The following is a 21,937-nucleotide window of genomic DNA, read 5'->3' on the forward strand; positions in this document are numbered from 1 at the left end:
AAGAAGATGAGGATATATATGCCTTTTTTTCCTGCCTCCCTCCCTCCATTTCTGTGTTGAAGTGTGTATGTGTTCTTCATTTGCAGAACATTGAAACAAGACTAAAGATTTGTTTGCCTGAAGACTTGGGGTCTGCTCTGATGGATGGTGTAGTTCTCTGCCATTTAGTAAATCACGTTCGACCTCGTTCAGTAGCAAGTATTCATGTACCTTCACCAGCAGTAGTAAGTTGAATGTTTCTTGTTGTGTTCTTTGTTTCTCTGGGAGCAGAAGAGATGGGGACTGGGGGGTTATTAAAAAGGGGGAAAAAAACAAACACCTAGTTTAATGCCAAATTGCCCTTCTTTCAGATCTTGCATTGAGCAAGTAAAATAATGATTTTCCAAATTACTTTTTACTAACATTTCCTTAAGTATTGGGTTGGATAGTCCTTAGGGAGACAAATTCTAAAGTTCTGCTGTAACAGAAAATTTATTCTTCAGACATAGAAAATTGTGTATAGCTACACAATGTTTCTGAGTACATAAAAGCTCTATCACAGTTAAATCTGTTCCCCTTGATGTAGGTTGAAATGCATCATCCGTTTACTTGCTGTCCAGAAAAATGTCTTCTATCACAGAACATGAGGTTTTAGAACCTCACAAGCTGAATATGAACAAGTAGAGATCAAAATGTGTTGATGGCTTTAATAACTAAGTAAAAGCACAAGGCAGCCACAGCTTACATACTCAGATTATATTTATATGCATTATGTTTTTAGAATGGTGTGGGAAAAAGGCAGAATTTTATGCTTTGTTTTCAGGAGAAATATCATGGAAATGGTGAATCAGTACAAGAATAACTCAATAAACTAACTTATTGACTGAATGAATTTATTGGCTTATTTTGCCATGATCTATTTTTTTTCTTGTTTTTACAGCCTAAACTTAGCATGGCCAAATGCAGGAGAAATGTTGAAAACTTTCTGGATGCATGTAGAAAACTGGGGATACCAGAGGTAATTTAATTAAATCTCATCAAAAATTCAAAGCGCATGAATTCATTTATCATTTAAGGATAACTTTATGAAATAGCATCTTTCAGCAATAAAGACACATTACTTATTTCCATTTCTTAAATTATATGATTTAATGCTACTTTAGTGCATTTAAGCGGTTGATGTCATAGCACTAAAGAATTGCTAATTTTGTCTCTAAATTATGAATTCAGTATTATCCCCCAGTACCACATTGTTTGCACTGGAAAATGACTAAGGTAATTGGGTAATAATAATGTAATTAGGCAGTAGTTTGCTCATTTTTTCCATATATACCTATAACTGCCTTTTTACACATTGCTTTTAGAAGATGGACTTCATTCTTTTTAATTATTATTTTCCTTTTTTTTACCATATTAAGTACTCAATAGCATGTATTTAAAAAGGAACTAATATCTCACTCGTGTCACGTACTGAAACACTTCAGCAGCGATGTGAAGAAATCCCTTCTGTGTGTAAAGGATGGAATGTTTCTATGAGTAAGGTTGTTTAATGATAAAGCATTTCAGAAGTTGAAAATAGGGAAATTGCAGTGCATGCTGTTTTTCTGCTTTTCACTTAAGAATGGTATTATTCATCGTGTAATCTGTTCTCAAATTAAGAAGGAAAAATGTCTTGCTAACTAATGCATTGAAATCTGGGGTTTCATTGGGAATATTTCAAAGATTCTCTTAAGGTCTAAAGGTATGTGTTAAGAAAAGGTTCGTTTAAAATATCTGACTGAAAATAAGGGAAAAGTGTTACATAAGGTCGTCTTAATCTGAAAGCAGGAAGATTGCATGATGTATTTTCTGTTATTGTGTACGGTATGATTAAGAATGAATGCATTTTAGTCTGTATTTCAATAGTGCTGAAACAAAAGGACACTTTGTTTTCCTTCCTCACCCCTTTGGGAGCAGATGGTAATGCAAAGATGTCACATTGAGAAAGAACTCCAGTTTTATTAGTCTATACTTTCTCTAAATTAAGTACTAAAATATAGATAACAGCAGACGTAACCGTTCATTTTTGCAATTTGTAGGAATTTTGAGAGGGGACTTTATCTTAGAACTCCAGTGGTTAGTTCATAATATATATAACTGAGAATTCAGTGTTATTTGCTGGGCCTCTAAGCTGTAACGGTTGATTTAGTTGCTGTAATTAAATAATTCCAATATAATAAATTACCTAATATTTTTGGTAAAATTTCACTTCAAGGCAGATCAAAAAAGATCGAACTCTCAGTGCTGTGGGCTTATGGACAAGTAGTTATGGAGTGTTAGCTGTCTAGTGATGCACTGTAAATTATTCAGTGAGTTAGAATACAAATCATTTTTTTCTGGATGTATGTACTCTGTTGGGAAAGAAAAGGCTGAGGCTGTTCTTTTTAAGAGATCTTTCAGAAACTGAATTAAACAGAAACATTTAGCAATCCTGGCAGTGCCATTATACAGAAGGGTAAGCTAAGTCTTTACTTTATTGAAGTATTTTTGTTGCAGAAAGCGCACAGAGCCCTAAGGTTCAAATCTTACCAATCTGATTTATAAACTAACCATCCTTACAAATCTAAAGCACTAATTTGTCTTGAAGGCAAAGCTCCTTCACTTAAATATTAAATGGACTGCTTGAAATTGTAAATTTATGATGGGTCTTTAATATCTGAGGATATTTTTGATTAGGTGCTGGTAATGGTAAATATATCTTTGCTGTACGTTGCAAAAATCTGTTGTGTTCCAGAACTAGGTGGTAGATGGTGGAATGCTTCTGCATGTTGGAGGGAAGTGTATGAGGAATACAAAATTGCATGACAGCTAGCTGTTAGCTCTTTTTTTAAAAAAAGACCACTGCAGATGATGGGTTTACTCTGCTTCAGGTTGTACATTGCCCAACTTTTGGACAATCCTGGAAAGGGAATCAGTGAATTGTTTCCCTTTTTAAACAAGCATCTTACATATAGTGATAGGTTCCACTTATGGGACCAGAAATACCCCTAGGTTTTTATAATGCGTGCATTTTCTTTTGTTTTTCTTCTAATTTACATGAATTAACTTGAAAATACAACTTAACTTTTTTGTTTTTAAGGATTTAAAATTGTCACAGCTCCATTTGGTTTGTTTTCAGTGACTTACGGAATGGAGTAGAGTTCATGCTATTCCATGAAGTCTGCAGGTTCAGAATAACATGCCGTCAAGGATAGAAAGGAACAGAAAGAACAGAGGGAAAACCAGGAAGCAGCTATAGTAATTACTGTGCTGATGTGCATGGTATCCTACTTCTGTGGTTTTCAGCATTCAATTTTTAGGTCAAAATTGCTTTCCCCAGAATGATCCTGGCAAAATTCCTGCAAGTGTAGAGAAATGCAGTAGGCATCCATATCTGAGTGGGTCATGATGAGTCATGGGGTTTGGCATCTTGACCAAAGTCACAAATACAAAATATAGGAACGAGATCTCTCTAAATGACCCCATGTGTAGATAATTCTGGGATGACTTGTGCCAACTGACATGAGAAAGGCATTACGTACCAGATGAGACTTTGAGTACAATGGGTGGTGTGTTGAAATCACTTTGTTAGTGCCCATATAATCATTCTGGTCACATGTGGAAGAGATTATTTAAGGGTCTGACTCTCGGGCTTTAATAAGAAACTAAGTAGCAAGGCTCATACCACACCAGTCAGCTATGAAAAGTGACAATAGTAGTAGGACAAGCAGCAGGTGCCCAGTTTTGCCACTAACTTTAGCTGTAGGGCCTTTTTTATTCCAAGGTATCAGAGATCTTCGTAAATAATCATTTTTGTAGACAGAAATTTCTTGCTTGATAAGAGAGAGTGCTGGTGGCAGATAAGCATCTGAAAACCTGAAGATTCAAATATATCATGCAGTGCCCCTCAGGGACACAAAGGTACAAACTAAAACTTTAAAATAAAACTTTATAAATACAGCACTGCCAAATAAAACTGTCAAATTGCCAAGTCTCCTCTGTAATAGCTACAGAATGACAAACTCCTAACTTTTGGCTGATACAGATTGCTTAAACAAGTGGCAGTAGATGTGTGGTAAGTAGGAGTGCCTGTCCCACTGCATTCTTCGGAGTGACATGCAGTACGTGGATGGTGCCATTCACAGGAATAGTTTGTTCATGTCACGTGAACCCAGTACTGACACTGCCTAGATTGCTTACCAAGACCACCTGCATTGCACCTCCCCCTCACACTTTCTGATTTAAGAAATTAAAGCTATTTTTGGCTTCATTCATCTTTGCATGGTTGTGAGCGTGGTCTCTGAAATTTGAAATGTCCCAGTTCTAATGCAGTTTTATTCTTCTTAGTGGCACCTCATCTCAGAGTTATTAATAGTGATCAGGATGATCTGAATTACTATCACATGAGTGTATATGTAAAATTATGAAAATATTTTGTCTCTATTTGAAAGAATACTGCTCTATTATAAACTAGCAACAATGTAACTGAAGACAAAAATATTCATACACGTTTTTTCATTATGAAGAAATTCTCAGGTAATCATTCATATGTATTTTGCAAACAGTGCCGTTCTTGTTTGTTGCCACACCGGAATCAGTATTCATATTAGCAAAGTAGACTTTTCCATTTTAACCTACACATCAATAATATAATTAAGCATTAGCTTTCATTCCTTATAGCTGGTGTTCTTGGTAATCCATACTACTAACTTCCTTACGCACTTTCAGTGATGGTAACAAATGTTTATGTCAACGTTTGTCAGCCAAGAAAGCAGAAGTTATCTTTTTACGAAGGCACTAACTTTTGTGATCTGCAGTTGACATTAATTAGTGTCGTATCTTAATAGTGTAGACACTTGAGATTCTTTTGGCCCTTTATGGTGCCACTTCAGGTCAAAGAAATTAAATGAAATACTTATTTTTAAGAAAAGGAAAGTTAGGCTTTCCTACATATACACCCCTTATGAATCTTCACATAGCTCGGAACAAAGATAGGCATAGGTTATCACGATTAATACTACAACAGTAATTTCTATTAATAAAGGATAGTGATAAAATGAAATCTTTCACAGCCAGGTGTCACAGCAGGTTTACTGAGCTCTTGCGTTCCAAGTATGTCAGTGGTGGTGCAGCAGGGTTTAGTGCGGCATGCAGTTATTTCTCAGGTAGGAATGAGAGGCTTCTGCCATGGTTTTCAAGTTTTCAGGCAGCTACCTGGACTGCACATACTGAACAGAAAGGAACGATGGTAAGAAATGATTTTTTGATCAAAAATCATCATATGAAAACTCAAGTTACAAAAGACTTAGCTGTGACTGTTTCTGGGACTTAAGAATCTTGCAAATAGGGTTATTACTGTGTATGACCTCCTCTGAAAACTAATTCCACTTTGTTGCAACTTGAGCAACACCTCCAGATGACTGTGATTTGTGTTAGTGTAGGAATTGCTAATTTAAACAAATGGAAAAAACAGGAGGCTTTTTGAATGCTAAAACTGGCAGAACAAAGTAAAACAATCACCCAAGTGGAGTGTCAAGTGCTTTGTTTTCTACCCACGTATTAGTAGTTCAACTGGTAGTTAGATTTCTCAGCTTGCCACAAGGTATGTTTTTGTTGCCGCTTGTGCTCGTTTTCTGATCGATTCACATAATCAGTTACTTTTCCATAGTTTCATCATGAGACATCCATGAAGTTACAGTAAGTTTTATCAGGTATGACTCCTTTCTCCACGTTTTCATTCTGTGCTTGGTAATGTACACTGCCCTACAGTACAGACTTGAAGTGTTACAGAATTTAAATCCTAATTCTGTTTCTTTCATTTGCGTTTTGAGTACAGTGCCTATGCACTATAGACTTCATTCTTTCCCCCAATCCTGCCAACTTATCCTTGACCTTTTTTTTAGGGTCAAAATCATAGAGGGTTGGTTTTGAAATGTGCTTCTCTGTTTCCACAGTGGCTGCGGGGGCATGCTGAGTGAGGGTGGGTTGTGCATACAAACAGCTGGTTATGCTTTTGGTGTTCCACACGTCTTACTGTTTTTATTCTACGTGCATGATTTTGGTAGCTGTATGATGTAATCATATAGCATCTTGGGCTTGACAAGTCAGTCCATAAATGTAATGATTAAGTAATACAATTTTCTTTTTTATTACTTATAACTTTAGTCGCTTATAAATGAGAAGGGCCGTGCTTGAGGTGGGTGGGTGGTTGCTCATCTGTCTTTGGGGCTCGCACTGAAGTAAATGTCATGTTCTATTTCACTATTTCATGATGTCATATTTTAGTTTGGTATTTTCATTTCATAGCATCTGTAAAAATTATGGGAACTTCCAGAGTTACGTTACAGAAGTTTAAAATGCATCAATGTAAACATTTTACTTAAGGTGAGAAATGTGAGCAAATTATCAACTGTTGCAGAACACACAAAAGTAAGCAAAAATCATCAGAAATTTCTCAGGCCTCCTCAGACGTCATTGAATTTCACTGAAGCACAGCATAGCAATTCTCACAGGAAGTTTCTTCAGCATGTGTTGGCTGTTTTTGTATGCTTTGGGATCTCCTGTATACTGCTTAGTGTGTTACTCTCTGGTTAGCAAGTTCTTTGGTCTTTAAAACAAAACAACAGTAAATCAGCCTACCACTAGCGCTCATTCTCCAACTCTGAAATTACTTCCTTCTCCATTTGATTACAATAGGGACTGTTTTCAGAAAAGGTTTTGTTTCTGATTTTTTCCTTACAAAAATTCCAAAAAAGCCTTTTCTGAAAGTTTGACTACTTTTTTTTTTTTTTTTTTACAAAAACCTGAGTTTGAAGTTTCTTACATATTCTTGCATATTTCTTCTGGGATATGTTTGTGGCAAGTATGAAGTGAGTCTCGTATATCATTTTAAAATGAATGCAGCACTTACAGGGTTTATTAGTGTCTTTGGTACAAGAATAGTGCTTAGTGAGAAAGTGTACTCACCGGGTAGTTTGTTTGCCCTGAAATTAGTTTCTTTGGTAAGCAACGTGTGGATATAGATGTTCTTGAACGCACTGCTAGTACTATCCTGCTTTTAAACAAGATCGGCATGTTTTGCTCTGTCTGTGAATTTTCATCCTTTATTTAAAAAAAAAAAAAAGCCAAATACAATTGCCTTGGCATTTAATATAGCACTAGAATTTCGGTTGGAAAAATCCTACAAAATTACTGTAAAAATGCCAGTCTTGTTACTAGGCAAGGTGTTTTTCCCATTCCACATATCCACTAGTCTAAGGAAGAAAATGAAAATTTTGCAGCTCTTAGCTCCTGTTTAAAGCTGGAACCAGGCATAGAAAACAACAAAAGTCATTGTCTGTCTTCTTGTGAATGACAGTTTTGAATTCCAGTTTCACTAGTCACTTGTCAGGGTAGAAAAACCTCTTAAATATTTCAAAGGTTAATTTATTTCAAACTGGACATTGAAACTTCACGGTAACAGAAAACAGGCATCTGGATTAGAACGTCTTCATTTATTGGTTGCATTGTCAGTTCATTACGCTAGTGAAACTGAAAAGCTATGTCATAAACAATATTCCTCTGAAACAGAATCTTTCCCGATTTGTGTAATTTGGTTTCATAAATGTGGATCTTTGATAGTAAGGCCTCATTTGTAACATAAAATGGTTTAATCTTTCAGATTGCTGAATTTTGGAAGTGCAAGTTGTTGCTTGGGTCGAATATCCCATTAAATATTGTGTGCGCGTGATAGTACCGTTACTGCATATATCAAGCTTCGTTTTGTATAGCCAGCATGACTTAGTACATGTAGTCATTGGTACTTTCCAAAAGAGCATACAAACTTAACCTGTTAATATTTTTTTTAAATGCTAAGTATGGAATTAAGTGTATAACTTAAGCTTAGAAACTTTACTTAAATTAATGATAGTCACCCATTGACATTCTCAGTTTCTATCCCAGGGTATCATTTAAGGTGATATTTGAATACCGGGTTCTAGGTTACATGTTGTCTTAGAGAATTTTACATACTTCTAATAGCTAATTTAAGTACTTTTTCCCTGAGACTTCATATTGCTGCTGCTTATACTTTTAACAGCTTTCTAACCCACTGTTTGCTATTGTATAAATTAGATTTTACAGTTGGTGCAATTTAAACATTTAAAGTCCAGAGGGATAAAAGTGTGCAGATCCCATTGGAATAAGTGGATCGCACGCACCTCCTCACCATTGTGAATTTGGACGTAATTTGGAAGGTTTTGAAGGGCTGAGCTCTTCTAACTTAACATTTCAAGCTCTTAACAACTGTATGATAGCTTCAGTATTTAGGGGAAATCAAAGAAAGCTGGGGGTGCCTAGTGATGAAGGCAATATTAGGACAAAACTATTCCTACATGTTTATGCTAGAATATTGTGATAATTTATCAATATCTTTATATTTTTGTATTTTTAATTTTATGCACTGTTTTTTTCTGTTCTAATGGCTGCCCTTCGGGATAGGCTGACCTCTGCTCTCCGTATGACATCCTGCAGTCGGATATTCGTCACATTCGAAAGACTGTTGACACTCTGCTCGCCCTCGGGGAGAAAACCCCACAATCAACTTCTACCTTTCGCTCCTGGGATCTAATAGGCTTTTGTCTTTTCCACATACTTTTTATAGTCTTGATGTTTATAACTTATCACTGGAATGTGCTAACAGCATAACCTGTTCGCATGTGCACACAAACTTTCTGCTTTGTCTCTGACAAATTACAGGTACTTAATTTCCTTCCTTTGTCTTACGCACTTTTCCCTTTCCCCTCACTTCCTTTCACTGTAATATCTTTATTAATCTCTTGAAATAGGGGAGAGAGGGAGTAGCATCTTGAACTGATCTGAAGGCAAATCTGATCTCTTCTCCCCAACTCCAACTCTAGTTTAAGAACTTATGTACCTCTTTATTTATAGTTTGTTTTTGTGTATGTTGCCTGGACTACACACTGAACGTGTTATAGCAGCGAAACTACTCTTATCCCACTTTTGGGTGTAGGCTAGATGTATATAACAAGCTAAACAGAGATGAACCTTTCTGTGAAAAGGCAACAGTGCCTTTGTGAAAGGAATTCACAAGAATTTGTGAAAACCCACGAAGGTTACAGATACTGAAGTAACTAAGGTGGCAGTTCAACAGCAGATAGTATTTTCTGAGTTGCTGCCAGGTATCTCAACATGTGTTGTGTTGAGAGCACTCAGCAATTTGAAAGATAATAGTTCTCTATTCCAATCCTTTAGTTTAACAAGAGTACTGTATTTTTAAAAATGGTTGATCATCTCTACTGTTCTGATTAAATTCCATACTGGAGTAGTTATATTTTCCTACTTAAATTTTGTTTTCCTCCAGATTCCATGGAATAATCTTCTTCTGTCTCACAAAGCATTGTTTAACTGCTTTAAAACACTTGAAGACGACTGTAAATTAGCACTGTGTATGAGGAACACCTAATATGCGAGGGACTTCAGAATATTTTTGGATGAAGATCCTGAAAGGCAGTGTGATACAATGAGATAGTTTGAGGATAAACTGTTAGATTCCTGTATCTGCCATTCTTAAGTGTGACATCAAGCAAGTCATGTCACTATCTTGTCTCTGTTTCATCACCTGTGACAATGCGGTAATGTTTGTTTGTGTAACAAATGTAGTAAAGACAATGTAGCTAGGAAAATAGATTGTCTAGGAAGAGTTCAGATTTTCTGTCCTAGGAGGTATTAAAAAAAGGTTAGACAAACATTTGTCAGGAAGCCTTTTGGCATGTTTGAACTCAGCCTGTGGTTAGAGCACTGGACTGAATGACCTCCACTTCCCTTCCAGTTCTGCTTTCTGTTGATTTATTTGTAAAACTTGAAAAGGGGAAATTTGGTTTTACTCTGTATCAACATAAAACATACAAATGAAAAGCAATTATAGGCATGTTAAGACTTGAAAACTATAAAACCTCAAGTATAGACCCACCCATATGACTTATTGCTAGGTGCAATTGTTGACACTCTTAGTTCAGTGTCAAGCTAGCTAACCAAAGCCTCTCAGTCTTGTGGCTGTGAAGTAAAGATTTTCCAAAGATTATCCAAAAATTGCCAACTGACTTTTAGAAGAGAATTAGCATAAGAACTTGTACGTTACTAGTTATTCTGGTAATATGGTTATGATTTAGTGCTATACTATTAATATCCCCAGTTCATAGATACTTGTAAAAGAAATATATTAAAAAGCTTCTAAATGCAGTTCTATTCCTGGTTTCCATGGCATAGATATATATTTGTACGTGTGTACTTGAGTGTATGTATATGTTTAAAGATGAAATGAATAATTAGGTATTTTAAGATGGAAAAGTTACTTTCAGACAGCATATTGAACTAATTTTCTGAAGGTTTTAGTCTTTAGCAGCTTCCAGTGCATATTTATAACAATTCTATTGTAAAGACGGTCTTTTGTGACTTGGTGTGAGTTCAGGGAATGCTTCTAGGTTCCTAATCCATGAGGGAACTCTCCTACTTATTTGGGTGCATAGCTATGGACTTGTGCTCTCATCCTGCACAGGTCTGTCTTCTAACTGTGTGCCTAGCTTCAGTGATTCCAATAGCAGGCACTTGCTTAGTCAGAGTCTGAGCTTAATGTTTAAGATCCCACTTTCAGACGGTCTTAGTCTTGATTTTGGTTGTCTTGTTTTTAAAATGTTGCTTTTCAAATGAAACTGAAAGTGGCATAAAGCTTGAATCACTTTAGAATCTATTAATCTATGATTATTTATAATCCAGTGTATGTATTTGAGACAAAAGTGATGTCTTCTGTAGGGCTGGGATTTTACCCGTGACCTCATAAGAGGTAGACAGGTCTCCTGTTAATGCTTTGTGTTGTATAAGTACCAATCCACGTGTGTAAGTATTTTTTTAACATCTTTTGAAATTAGAAAATTAAGTGGCAAAAGTTATTGCTACCATCCTGTAGTTCATATCTGTGTCATTGTTTGATGTTGTGTGTGATTATTCACAGTATCCCATAGCTTTGAGAGGGAGGTGAGAAAAGTAATAGGTCAGTCTAGCAGAGGTGTGCCAGTGTAGGCCAACTGCGTATAGCCCCGTGACACTGATGGACAACTCTCACGCTGCTGTGAAGGTCTAACTTTACATATGCTTACAATGCAAAGATTACTTTTATTATACAGAGTACATTTTCTCAATATTCTCAACCTTAACAATGTACAGCATTGTTAAGCAATGTACTTTAATAAGTGCAGCTCTACAAGAACTTTTTTGGAGTTACGGAGTTGAAGCCATCTTGAACCAGACTGGAAGGTGACCATGCTGGCTTCGTGACACACACAGCTTTACTTAGTGTACACAAAACTCACCCATTTTTAGTATTTTTTTTTCTGGTCATTATTGATAACACTTCCAAATATATACAAGTCTTACAGGGAAAGAGATGGTAGAATACACACATTTCTGTAAGTGTAGTATAGTAATCTTTCTCAAAATATATTTAAAACAGTACAGATGTGAAAACTACCTGGTTTCTCCCACAAGCCAGTAATTAATTCTCCCACTGGAGGGGGAGGTAGAAACTAAAACAGGTATGTAGCTAATTAATCTACTCAGATGGGTTCTTTGATAAATTCAGGGTCCTATTTCTGTGCTTCTGTTCCTGTAGTGTTAATATTCAAGAAACCACCAGTTCTGTTGGCTGGCTGCTCCTCACCTCCTAGGAGATCCTACGTATTGAGACACTATTATAGAGTTGGTACTTATTTGGGGTTTTAGAGCAATCTGTATTGTTCACTGCCACATTCATTCACTGATAACGTGAGTTACATTTTGCTCACCCATGTGTTTCCCCATTCATTTTTTCCCACTGGGGCGACAGGGTGGTCATCAGATAGTTTCAAACTATTTCTTCAGACATTGGTCTGCTCAGATGTGTACCTTACCTGTTACATTGACTGCTTTTGGATCCTGTGGAGGTAATCACATCCGTACTGCAATAAAGTAATACGTACAGACTGTGATGGATTAATTTAATATGCACACAGGTAAAATGTGCTTGCACTGGATTGCAGATGATATTTAGATGTGAGGATTTGACTTTATTTTTCCATGAGCCAGAAAACAGATAATACATTCCAGAGCAGTGTAGTAGCTGTTCAAATGCCTCTCTCTTCAAATACATATTAACAAGCTTTTACAGCTGCTAGCCCCTTATGGATCCTGCTGCATTCCTACTAAGTTTGCTGAAAGGCTCCAGTTACCATCAATGGGATCATACTAGACCTGAGCAAATGCATATTCAGTCCAGCCTTCTACTCCATAGACACAAAGAAGTTTTCTAATTATTGCCGCTATGTTGTTTTTCACAAAGAGAGCTGCTATTGGCATATTACTCTTGTCGCTACAAGAAATGAAAGCGCTCATGTATGCAGGTTTAGAAGCATTTTAGGGCAGGTTTTGTGGAGCATTGTCGTTCCCTTCCCATCCAGCACACGAGCTGCATAATGCAGAAAGCAATATGAAAATACTTTCACGTAATGACCCATTCTACGTGGATGATGCAAAACATTATCATTCCTTCATTTAGTCTCCTAGAATTTAATGTATATGGTTATGGTATAGCTGGTATTTCCCCGTAAGTATACGTGTTCTCTTGCTGTTTAATGTGTGTCTGTCTTTAGTAAGCTTATAGCGCTTTCCGTTCCCTCCAGTTTCAGGTCGCTGTTTTCTTAGCATATTAGAATGAAACTGGCAAAATACGTGGTCTACCTTAAAACTGTATGGCTCAAGGCCAGAATGTGTGAACAGGTACAAAGCCATCATCTGCAAATGCAGTTTTGTAAATATTTGTAATTTATTGCATGTTCAGAAGATGCACATACTTAGATCTATCACTAGCTATAATTTGAAATACAGAATTGCAGCTGCAGTACTGGAATTCGGGGTTGTTGGGTTTTTGGGGTGCTTTTTAAAATCTGGTCACAAGTGTATGCTTCAACAAAAACATACGAATCTTTCCTTTGGAAATTAAAAGAAAAAAAAATGATTAAATGTACCTGTAGCCTGAATCACTGTGCTTTTTGATCTGGTCTTTTCTGTTGTATTTCAAATGGTAACTTCAGGGTATTTGGACACGTGTGGACATCAGCAGCCATAGTTGTTACAGAAAATATATTTACAAAGATAGGATTTCACATTCCTTCAGATATGTCAAAAAGTAAACGTTTGCTATTGTTTTTCCACCTCTTTGGAAAGAAAACTTTGCCTTGACCTAACAAAAATTCAAGGCTTGTGTTTTTGATGCATTTGCTTAAACGTAAGGCCCTGATGTTTCATTTAGTATCTGTCCATTTCAGAATATTTGGTTTCAAACATGAAAAAATGAGCATTGTATGGACTTTTTTTTCAGTTTGTACTAAACTACACATTCCAGTATTTCATTGTTTGCTGAATACTTTATTTTTCCCAGTTGATCTGAAATCTCATATTCCTCAAATCAGAGGAAGAAACTGAATTGCCAGCTTTGTAGAATTCCACTTCTCTGTTTTGCTGACAGATGTAGCTGGGCGCTGATGTTCTGATGATGAAGTCATTTCACTACTTGCCCATACGATACGGCAACAATTTCTTTGACAACAAACTGCTGTATCTGAATTGTCAAGCTGTTTGCCTTAGCATAATCCAATTCAAACAGCAGCTTGACTCTGAAGGCATCTGCTCTTAAAGAAATGTGTATATGTCAAGTGCCACACGTCCTTGTGAGACCGGTGTCCTTGCGTATTCCTGTTTTGATTTTACATCACCTAAATCAGAAGTTTTGTTCCAGGTTTAGAAACCTGCTTTGGCGAGCGCACACACACGTGTATGTTTGCAGGTGTGCCTGTTGTGCTGCCTTTTTGTGTTGCTTTGTGACTCAGCCTCCTGGCTGCTGCCTCCCTTTTCTGCTTGGGTGATTTGCTGTGGTTGTGTGTCTGTCCTGTGGAGTCCCCGTCACACCCCAAATCCAAGGAGGCTTGTTCTTTTGCTTCATAAGAGTTTGGAAACGTCTCTGTCTATTCAAAATAAATATGTGCCTGTAGAAAGTGGTTTGCCTGCAATAGATAATTGTTTATTTGCCTTTCTAGGAAAAATTGCAGTACAAATGTAGGTCTTGGTTTTACAGTAGACAGAGAAGGGAATGGTCTGACAACCCTTCCCTCTGCAGTTGTTTCTAAAGACCTGTAGATTGGGGATTAGCAGCCAATTCTTGTGTTGTTCTGGGCTTTGTTCAGTGGTGGTTTCAACGGGTGTTTTTAGAGAGGTGTTTCATATTTGGGATTGAAGAGTTACGGGTTTGATGCTACTGTGGAATGGACAGAAATCTTTTCAAAGGTAGGAACAAATGGGTGAAGATGAGTCTTCTAAAAACCTTGGAGACATGGGTGAGTTCTTCTCTTGGTCACATGTATTTTCTTAAAGCTTGGCATTTTGGGATAAGTTCTGAAGTCTGGGTGGCTTTCACCTTCACAGCTCTAATGTCAGTGGCTTCCACGTGTTGGAAGGCAGCAGTTGTGGTGGGCAAGAGCAGAGCAAAATACAGGAAACAGACGCGCTGCAGGGACAGGGGCTGAGCACAAGGTCTGAGACAACTGGGATCGTGACCCAGCTAAGTGTTATGCAGAAGGCCGAGTTGGTAATCAGTTTGCTCTGGATGCCACCCTTAGCAGGAGTTGATTTTCTTACTCTGAGAAGAGTTAAATGCATTGCTCTAAACCTGGGATTTGATAAATATATGAGGCAGAGTTGGTGAGAGCTGTTTGCAGAGCTTCTGAAGGGAGTGGGTAGGGCTTGGACAAGAGATTGGATTGATGACACTTAAGATGCAGTTCTTTGTACAGCTGGTACAGGTCTCCTTGGCAGGTTTGGGAAGTTCATCATAGCCACATTTAATGGCAGAATGATAAAATATTAACTGAACTCCATCTTCTCAATAAGAAAAGGCTGTCGGTTGCACAGCTTTCAAGATCTAATGAAGAATGATGTACAAGATAAAAAGTAATGTTATGAAACTTCTGACTCCAAGAACACAGCTGTTTGTGGAGCTCTTTAAATAGCTTCCCTTATTTGAGTGTGTCTTGTAAATATGGCAGGGAGAGGGAGGTTGTTGTAGAGAAATGGGATTCCTGTAGTGTACTTAAAAGTTAGGTAATGCATTCTCTGTAAAAGGTGAAAAGTTTGTGCTGGGTAGTTCTGTTGTTTTATGTTGTTTTTCTTTTTAATATGAAATGAGACATTAACTCCTTTTTATGCTTTTAGTTAAACTGTGTTATAAATAATTGCAAGACAAGATGTCTGTTCTGGGGAAAAAGAGTGACAGATAAAAGAACAGTTCTTTGAATGCGGTAAGGTGCCACAAAAATGGCAAGTTTAGAATTTTATTTGTTAAGGAAACATCCTTAACTGTGTTTTTGCAGCAAATTTGGCTTCAGTAGAAAAAAAAAATAAATAGAATATCCTCAAACATAAACACCTTGCAAGGTAGGTTGCTTTGGAGGTAGGTTTTTGGATACAATCCCTGTCCTTCAGCCTTGTAACATCAGCAGTTTTGGTATCGGATTCAGCAGGCTTAAATATTTAATGCCTTTTGTCTAAAGTGGAAAACTGATGAAATACTGGTGTGTGTGCCACCAAATCTGTGAAGCTAAGAGCCTAGTTTGTTTGCAAGGGTGCTTAAAAGAGTAGAAAAGTGGAGAGCATTTCACTTTAGATGTCACTTGTATTCTCAATAAATATTTTTTGAAAATTATCAGAATCAGAGTATCTTAAATTTTTATAAGAACTTTTTTTTGAGGGGCAAAATATTTTTAGTAAAATCATACAGTTGAAGTAGAAATACTTTTTTTGCCTTTTGATTGCCACTATCTCTGCCTCTTCTGTGGTTACTCTTCTAGTTAGGTATCAGTTTAGGAGTTTGCATCAGAGAAACATTGTCTTTAAAGAACTATATAAAGATTATTTATGGTTTATATAGTTTTATATCTTTTTATAGTTTATATAGTTTTATAAGATACCTTTTATTCCTCTGGAAGAAGGTAAGGAGAACTTCCTCTGAGAGTCTGCAGGTCTGCAGTACCTCAGTCACAGAACAGTGAGTAAGAGTCCCTGCAGAATCAGTGTCTTAAATTAAATGACCAACTTTAGGGCAGGTTTTGAAAAGGAATCTGGGTATAACTATTTGAAATACAACTATTGGAAAGTTATCTGTCTGAAATGGTTTATTGGGTGTGCATGAGCAGAAGGAACCCACAGTATCTGTTTAATATTTGGGGCTATAACCCATAAAGCCATAGAATGGTTTGGGTTGGAAGGGACCTTTAAAAACTATCTAGTCCCACCCCCCTGCCATGGGCAGGGACGCCTCCCCCCAGACCAGGTTGCCCAAAGCCCCATCCAGCCTGGCCTTGGACACCTCCAGGGATGGGGCATCCACAGCTTCTCTGAGCACCCTGTGCCAGGGCCTCACCACCCTCACAGTGAAGAATTTCTTCCTAACATCTAATCTAATTCTCCCCTCATTTAGTTTAAAGCCACTCCCCCTTGTCCTATCACTCCATTCCCCGACAGAGTCCCTCCCCAGCTTTCCTGTAGGCCCCCTTTAGGCACTGGAAGGCCGCCATAAGGTCTCCCCGGCGCCTTCTCCTTTCCAGGCTGAATAACCCCAACTCCCTCAGCCTGTTTTTGTAGGAGAGGTGCTCCAGCCCCCTGATCATCCTTGTGGCCCTTCTCTGGGCTCATTCTAATACTTCCATCCCCTTGTGCTGGAGGCCCCAGAGCTGAACGCAGGGCTCCAGGTGGGGTCTCACAAGAGCAGAGCAGAGGGGGACAATCACCTTCTTCCACCTGCTGGCCACTCTGTCTTGATGTAGCCCAGGATACAATGAACCTTAACCCATGAACCCATTAGTATACAGATATGTACCCACACATATATAGAAACGTTTTAAATAGCAAATATAACATTCATATCCTATGCTTACCTTTTATAATTTACCAGTACCAGATGCCATAGTTGTGAAAAAAAGTTGGCTCTCACTTTCCATGGTTTGTAGGTAACAAATTGTACAATTTCTCTTAAGTATGCTAACTTCAGGTGTTTAACAGTCTTGGGCTGCAATAAATCTGCCTCAAACTAAACACAAAACCTTCCTGATGATGGTTTTATTAGCAATTTCCATAGACTCTGGAATTTGTTCTCTTAGAGACTATTTAACACTGTTGATGGATCTCACTTGGAGATTTTGATGTGTTCAAAGTCCAGAACAAACCAGTTCCAGTTCGCCATTAAGGGAAGGGAGCAGCCTGAGAGAGAGATGAACTAGTTGTGAACTGGAGGTTGGCTGAAGCCGTGGCGGTAGGTGATCAGTTTTCATCACCTCAGAGAGGTATCAGCTGGGTGCCTCGCGCATCGTTTTTAGGCCCCTGGTTATTGTCTTCAGTTTTCTTGGAGAAGCAGCGAAAAGTGGGTTGGTGCTGTTTCCGGGTCCCCACTCAGGGACTGGAGTGTGAGGATCTTCAGAAAAGTTTAAGAAAGCCAAGTGCTGGGTGTGCATAAAGGAAATGATGAGAAGAGAGGTTGAGTGGTGTTTAAATTGGAGATACCGTTACTGTGACAAAGGACACGGATTATATAAAGATAAAATGAGACCCTTAGGTGACATCTCTTGACATTACAGAAGCAAGAATATTCAATAGAAGACAGCCAAGCAATTAAAATGTGATCTCAAATGCATCCCTAGTTATAGAAGCTGGAAATTTATCGAACAGCAAAAAATGCAATACTGTGAATATCAAAACAACCCTCTTCTTTTAAAAACAAAAATTCATTATTTTACTCTGCTGATGGTTATGTAGAGATGCTCAGGGAAAGAACAGGAGGCTAGATCACTTACAAGGTGCTTTTTCAAGCTTACAGTGACCTGACATACAATTTAGGGACTTCACGAGCCAGATGTTGTATCCACATGTTTGTGTTTAATGGCATTTGATTTTTTTTCTATCCATGTATTTCTGTCATCCCATGCACACTTCTGGCTTCCGTGTTGTGCCAGCTGTAATTACGGTTTGTGATGTAGACGTTTGTTTATTCTAAGCCTGGTGCCTGACTTCATAGTCTCACGTATTTCATTGACACGAATACACAGTTACAGTAACTTTCTTAAAGGTGGAGCCAATCGTGACACGAGGCTACGTCTCTAAGGAAGGCTTTCTGTGATGATTCACTAGTAGGTTTCATCCTGGCCACGGCTGCTGTGTCCTAAGGGTAAATGAAGTCCGTTCCTGGGTATTTCAAACTAAGCATACTCAGAACCAAATGCTTCATCTATTGAATACGCACCGTAACACGCACTTGTCTGTAGATGCTAAGGGGTGACTTCCGAGGTGCGTATCCTGGGACCAAGACCTCCCCTTCTCGAGCTCGGTGGTAGAACTTTTTTGGCTGATTAACGAACAGCCTTCTGTCCCCAGACTACCCCGTACGTAATAATGAGCAACCACCATGCTATCTCACTTCATAGGTAGGCATTCAACGTGTAGCCAGTGGCCTTCACCCTCAGTTACCATCTTTATGTACTGTAATGAGCACGGAACAGATTGGTTTCCTGTGAGGCCCAGAACATGACCAGATCTCATGCTTAATTCATAGATAAAATGAGAGCAAAATGAGAGACTTTCTGTCAAAATCATGGGAAAATCTTTCAAACTGCAAACAGCAAATGGTTCCTACATGTTGGGTGTTCGTATAAAGTGAGGATTTGCAGTCAGTACTGACTGACCTAATCTTTGCTCCTTTGTTTGTCTTTTTCTAGGAGAAGCTCTGCCTACCACATCACATCCTAGAAGAAAAGGGCTTGGTAAAAGTGAGCATAACAGTTCAAGCCTTGCTAGATGTAACCACAGTGAAACAAGCTTTATTCACATGAAACTGTCCCTGCTGTTACCAGCTCCACTGTGCCATCAAAGAACGAAATCACTGCCCATCTTTTCAAACTGCATTGAAAAAACAGTGCTCCGAGAGTATTCTTAACACTTCTGATTTTAAAATAATCTTTGAGACTGTACACGTGCGTCGAACTTCAAACCTGAAACTAAACAGAAACATTTTGTAGAGCAAATTGGCGCTTCACTGCTTTTATAGTTCACTTTGTACAGTACTTAAACAGCCACCTCTCTGCCACTTATAAATGCGTGGAGTACACAGCTGTCTTGCAGCAAGATACCTTCGTATTGCTAAACTAAGAATCAGTGTAATCATTTCTGGGGGGAGGGAGAGTAAATCAGACTTGTACCATGTTAGGTTTTTCTGCAGTTGCTTCAGGCTATTGCCTTTTAAAAAAAATATCCAGGCATAAAATATTTATATAAATATTATTTATTAGTGAGTTGTTATTCATCCTTTGGATGAAAAATGTAAATTAGGAAACTGTATTTTATTACTGCTTTTTTGTGGTTAAACACTTTATTTTAATATAAATATTTAGTTATTTTTTATTCAACTTGGTGTGCAGTAGCTCTAGATCTCCATAAATTGTATTTTCTAATATGTAAGATAAAAAACCAATCAAAATAGGTGCTTTTATTAAAAGAACAGCTAGCTGGAATGGCATTCTTTATTTTTCAATTAGTGGAACATTGGTAACAGTTTGTCTGCATTCCGTTCAGTTTCCGACATTCCAGTAGCACTTCTCCCCCAGGAGGCTCAATTGGCTGAAACCGAGAGCACACCCATTTTACTTGTATATAGATGTTAAAAGAAAAAAAAGGAAAGACATAAACTTGAAAAAGAAATGTGAACAAATATTTTTGATCGCTTATTTTACTATGCACAAGACATTTAACTTTTGCCACAACAGAATGATGTGCATTAGGATCATGTGTCTTGAAATACGATTTTTGCACTGTAACTTGACTTCTTGTAAAGACTACAGCACTACGGAACGAGTAACGAGACATAGCACAAGAACGTTAACAAGGCTGACCAGGTAGCCCGAAAATACCAACCAACCAACCTTCGATAAATGTGTCGATAGGAGATAAAATTGCCAAAGGCAGTCTTAAAGACCCGATCTCCCAGATACAAGAAGCTGCTGGGTACAGTGCTTCTCCGTGTGATCATGGCCGAGCCCCGTAGCTTCCCAGTGAGTTAAGCACAGCGTTCTGTAGTGAATGTTTGCAGGATCTGACCTCTAATCCCACATCAGCAATAGGAAATAAGGTTCTTTTTCTTATTTACTACTTAAAATTTTGGAAGAGCTTTCTTAAAAGCAGAACTTATTATTGAAACATCACATGTTGTAGGTGTAAAAGTTCCAGCGCAGTGATTATCACAGCAGCTGGAGCATCCATTTTTCTTTGGTCTGAAAAGCTAAAAGGCGTAACTTGAGCAAGCAGGACAGGAAAGCTGCACGTGATGAAAAGGCTAGCTGGTAGGGGGTCACTGTTGCATATAAGCAAGCAGTTTGAAAGGCATTGATGACAAAAATGAGGCAATGTGGTGGGAGAACTAAATAGCAAGAGAATGTGGAGCCAACCATTGTATAAAGACTTTCTGGAAGAAAGAGCGATGCGTACTTGTCACGACTGCATATCTAGGCGAAGGTACACGCATGTTCACACAATGCATTTAAAACCACCAGTATTCCCATAGCAGATTGTTTAGTCTTTAATACAGTATTTGAATGCAGACTGTGCATTTTAACACCACAAATTGCCAATTTCCTGGTTTGCATTGAGAGCAACGCGCTAGGAGGAGAAAAGTGGACTTGCAGACAGTGAGACAGGGAATAGCCAGTCACTTCAACCAAAGCAAAGCGTTTCTTTTTGTAGAGGGAACATTGACTTAAATTATAATTTTGATTGGCAGCTAGCATATTGTTTCCTATAAAAATGTACTGTGCACTTTAACACTAAATTAAAAATGTATTTTAATATTTTACAGAGAGCTGCACAAATATCTGTTTTGTCAAAAAGCATGAGCAATGTAAAGAAAGTAAGTTTTCAAGTTAGAGTTTATCAAATTTTAAAAAGCATTCAAAGATGGAGTATAAAAATAGGATTATTGATTTCTGCATCTTGAGGGATAAAATGCAGGTTTCCTGAGTATTTTTTTACAATGTATATATTGCAACATGAAGCTTTGTAATTATTATTTTGACAAATCTTGGTTTTTCATAATTAAAACTTTGTTTTTCTCCTGATAGTGTCTTTCAGTATTTGCTTAAAGTTGGCTGTAAATAGCTCTGAATATTTTGTAATACAGCTTTTTTTATGCAGTCTTAACCTGTATGGCTAAAGAGAGAATCTTCATGGATCTTTGTACACTATTTACATGTGCAATAAAACATGCATGGCAAATCCATAATACCATAAGCAGTGAACATAATGTATATAGGAAATCTTTACTGTAGTTACAATTAAACTCTATTATTTGTAGAAACCATCTAATGACTGCCCCTGTGATTGACCATTTATTCTACAAGAAATGGTACTTGGAGAGCTTAACGGTGTGAGTGGTGGATGAGGATTTGGGGTTGGAGAAGATGATCGTATGACCCAAATACAGCAATTACACAGCAATTTTACAGCTAAATTAAGAACAGAATCCACCAAGTAACTGTCAGGTTGTCTGTTTAGTGTTTTTGTCAGCCAGGAAAGCTGCTGGGGTTCTTTTGTATTACAGGCACCTGGTTTTATGTAGTCAAAGCTGAACTGAGGGGCCCCAGCAGGGCTAGTTTTTTCCAGTCCCTATGCTTACAAAGGGGCTTGCTGCATTTCCTTCACAGATTCAAATCCCTGCTTCAGGCTCTGGAGAGAGGACTTAGAAAGCTCCTGTGCAGGAATTTTGAGGCTTTGCTGCCCCTGTTGCCTGAGATCTCCCATCATTTAGTGAACAGCAGCAGTGGAC

The 21,937-nt window shown here is 37.9% G+C and overlaps 1 protein-coding gene across 7 annotated transcripts in view; it reads left to right on the forward strand.

Moving 5' to 3' along the window:
• LRCH1 (leucine rich repeats and calponin homology domain containing 1) overlaps window positions 1–21,470 on the forward strand; it is a 120,074-nt gene extending 98,604 nt beyond the window's left edge. For 5 of the 7 annotated variants that reach the window (XR_004749804.1, XR_004749807.1, XR_004749811.1 and 2 more), the window contains 4 exons: window positions 87–224; window positions 920–997; window positions 8,476–8,733; window positions 18,843–21,470. Coding sequence is in view for 2 of the 7 variants with exons in the window: in XM_035322887.1 (XP_035178778.1) it covers window positions 87–224; window positions 920–997; window positions 18,843–18,956 (330 nt within the window). In the remaining 5 variants the exon portion in view is untranslated. The remainder of the gene's footprint in view (window positions 1–86; window positions 225–919; window positions 998–8,475; window positions 8,734–18,842) is intronic. The other 2 variants (XM_035322887.1, XM_035322898.1) reach the window with 1 other exon arrangement.
• Window positions 21,471–21,937: the final 467 nt, after the last annotated feature.

This window comes from Oxyura jamaicensis, chromosome 1 (assembly GCF_011077185.1).
Source record: "Oxyura jamaicensis isolate SHBP4307 breed ruddy duck chromosome 1, BPBGC_Ojam_1.0, whole genome shotgun sequence".
In the NCBI taxonomy this organism is placed as follows: Eukaryota; Metazoa; Chordata; class Aves; order Anseriformes; family Anatidae; genus Oxyura; species Oxyura jamaicensis.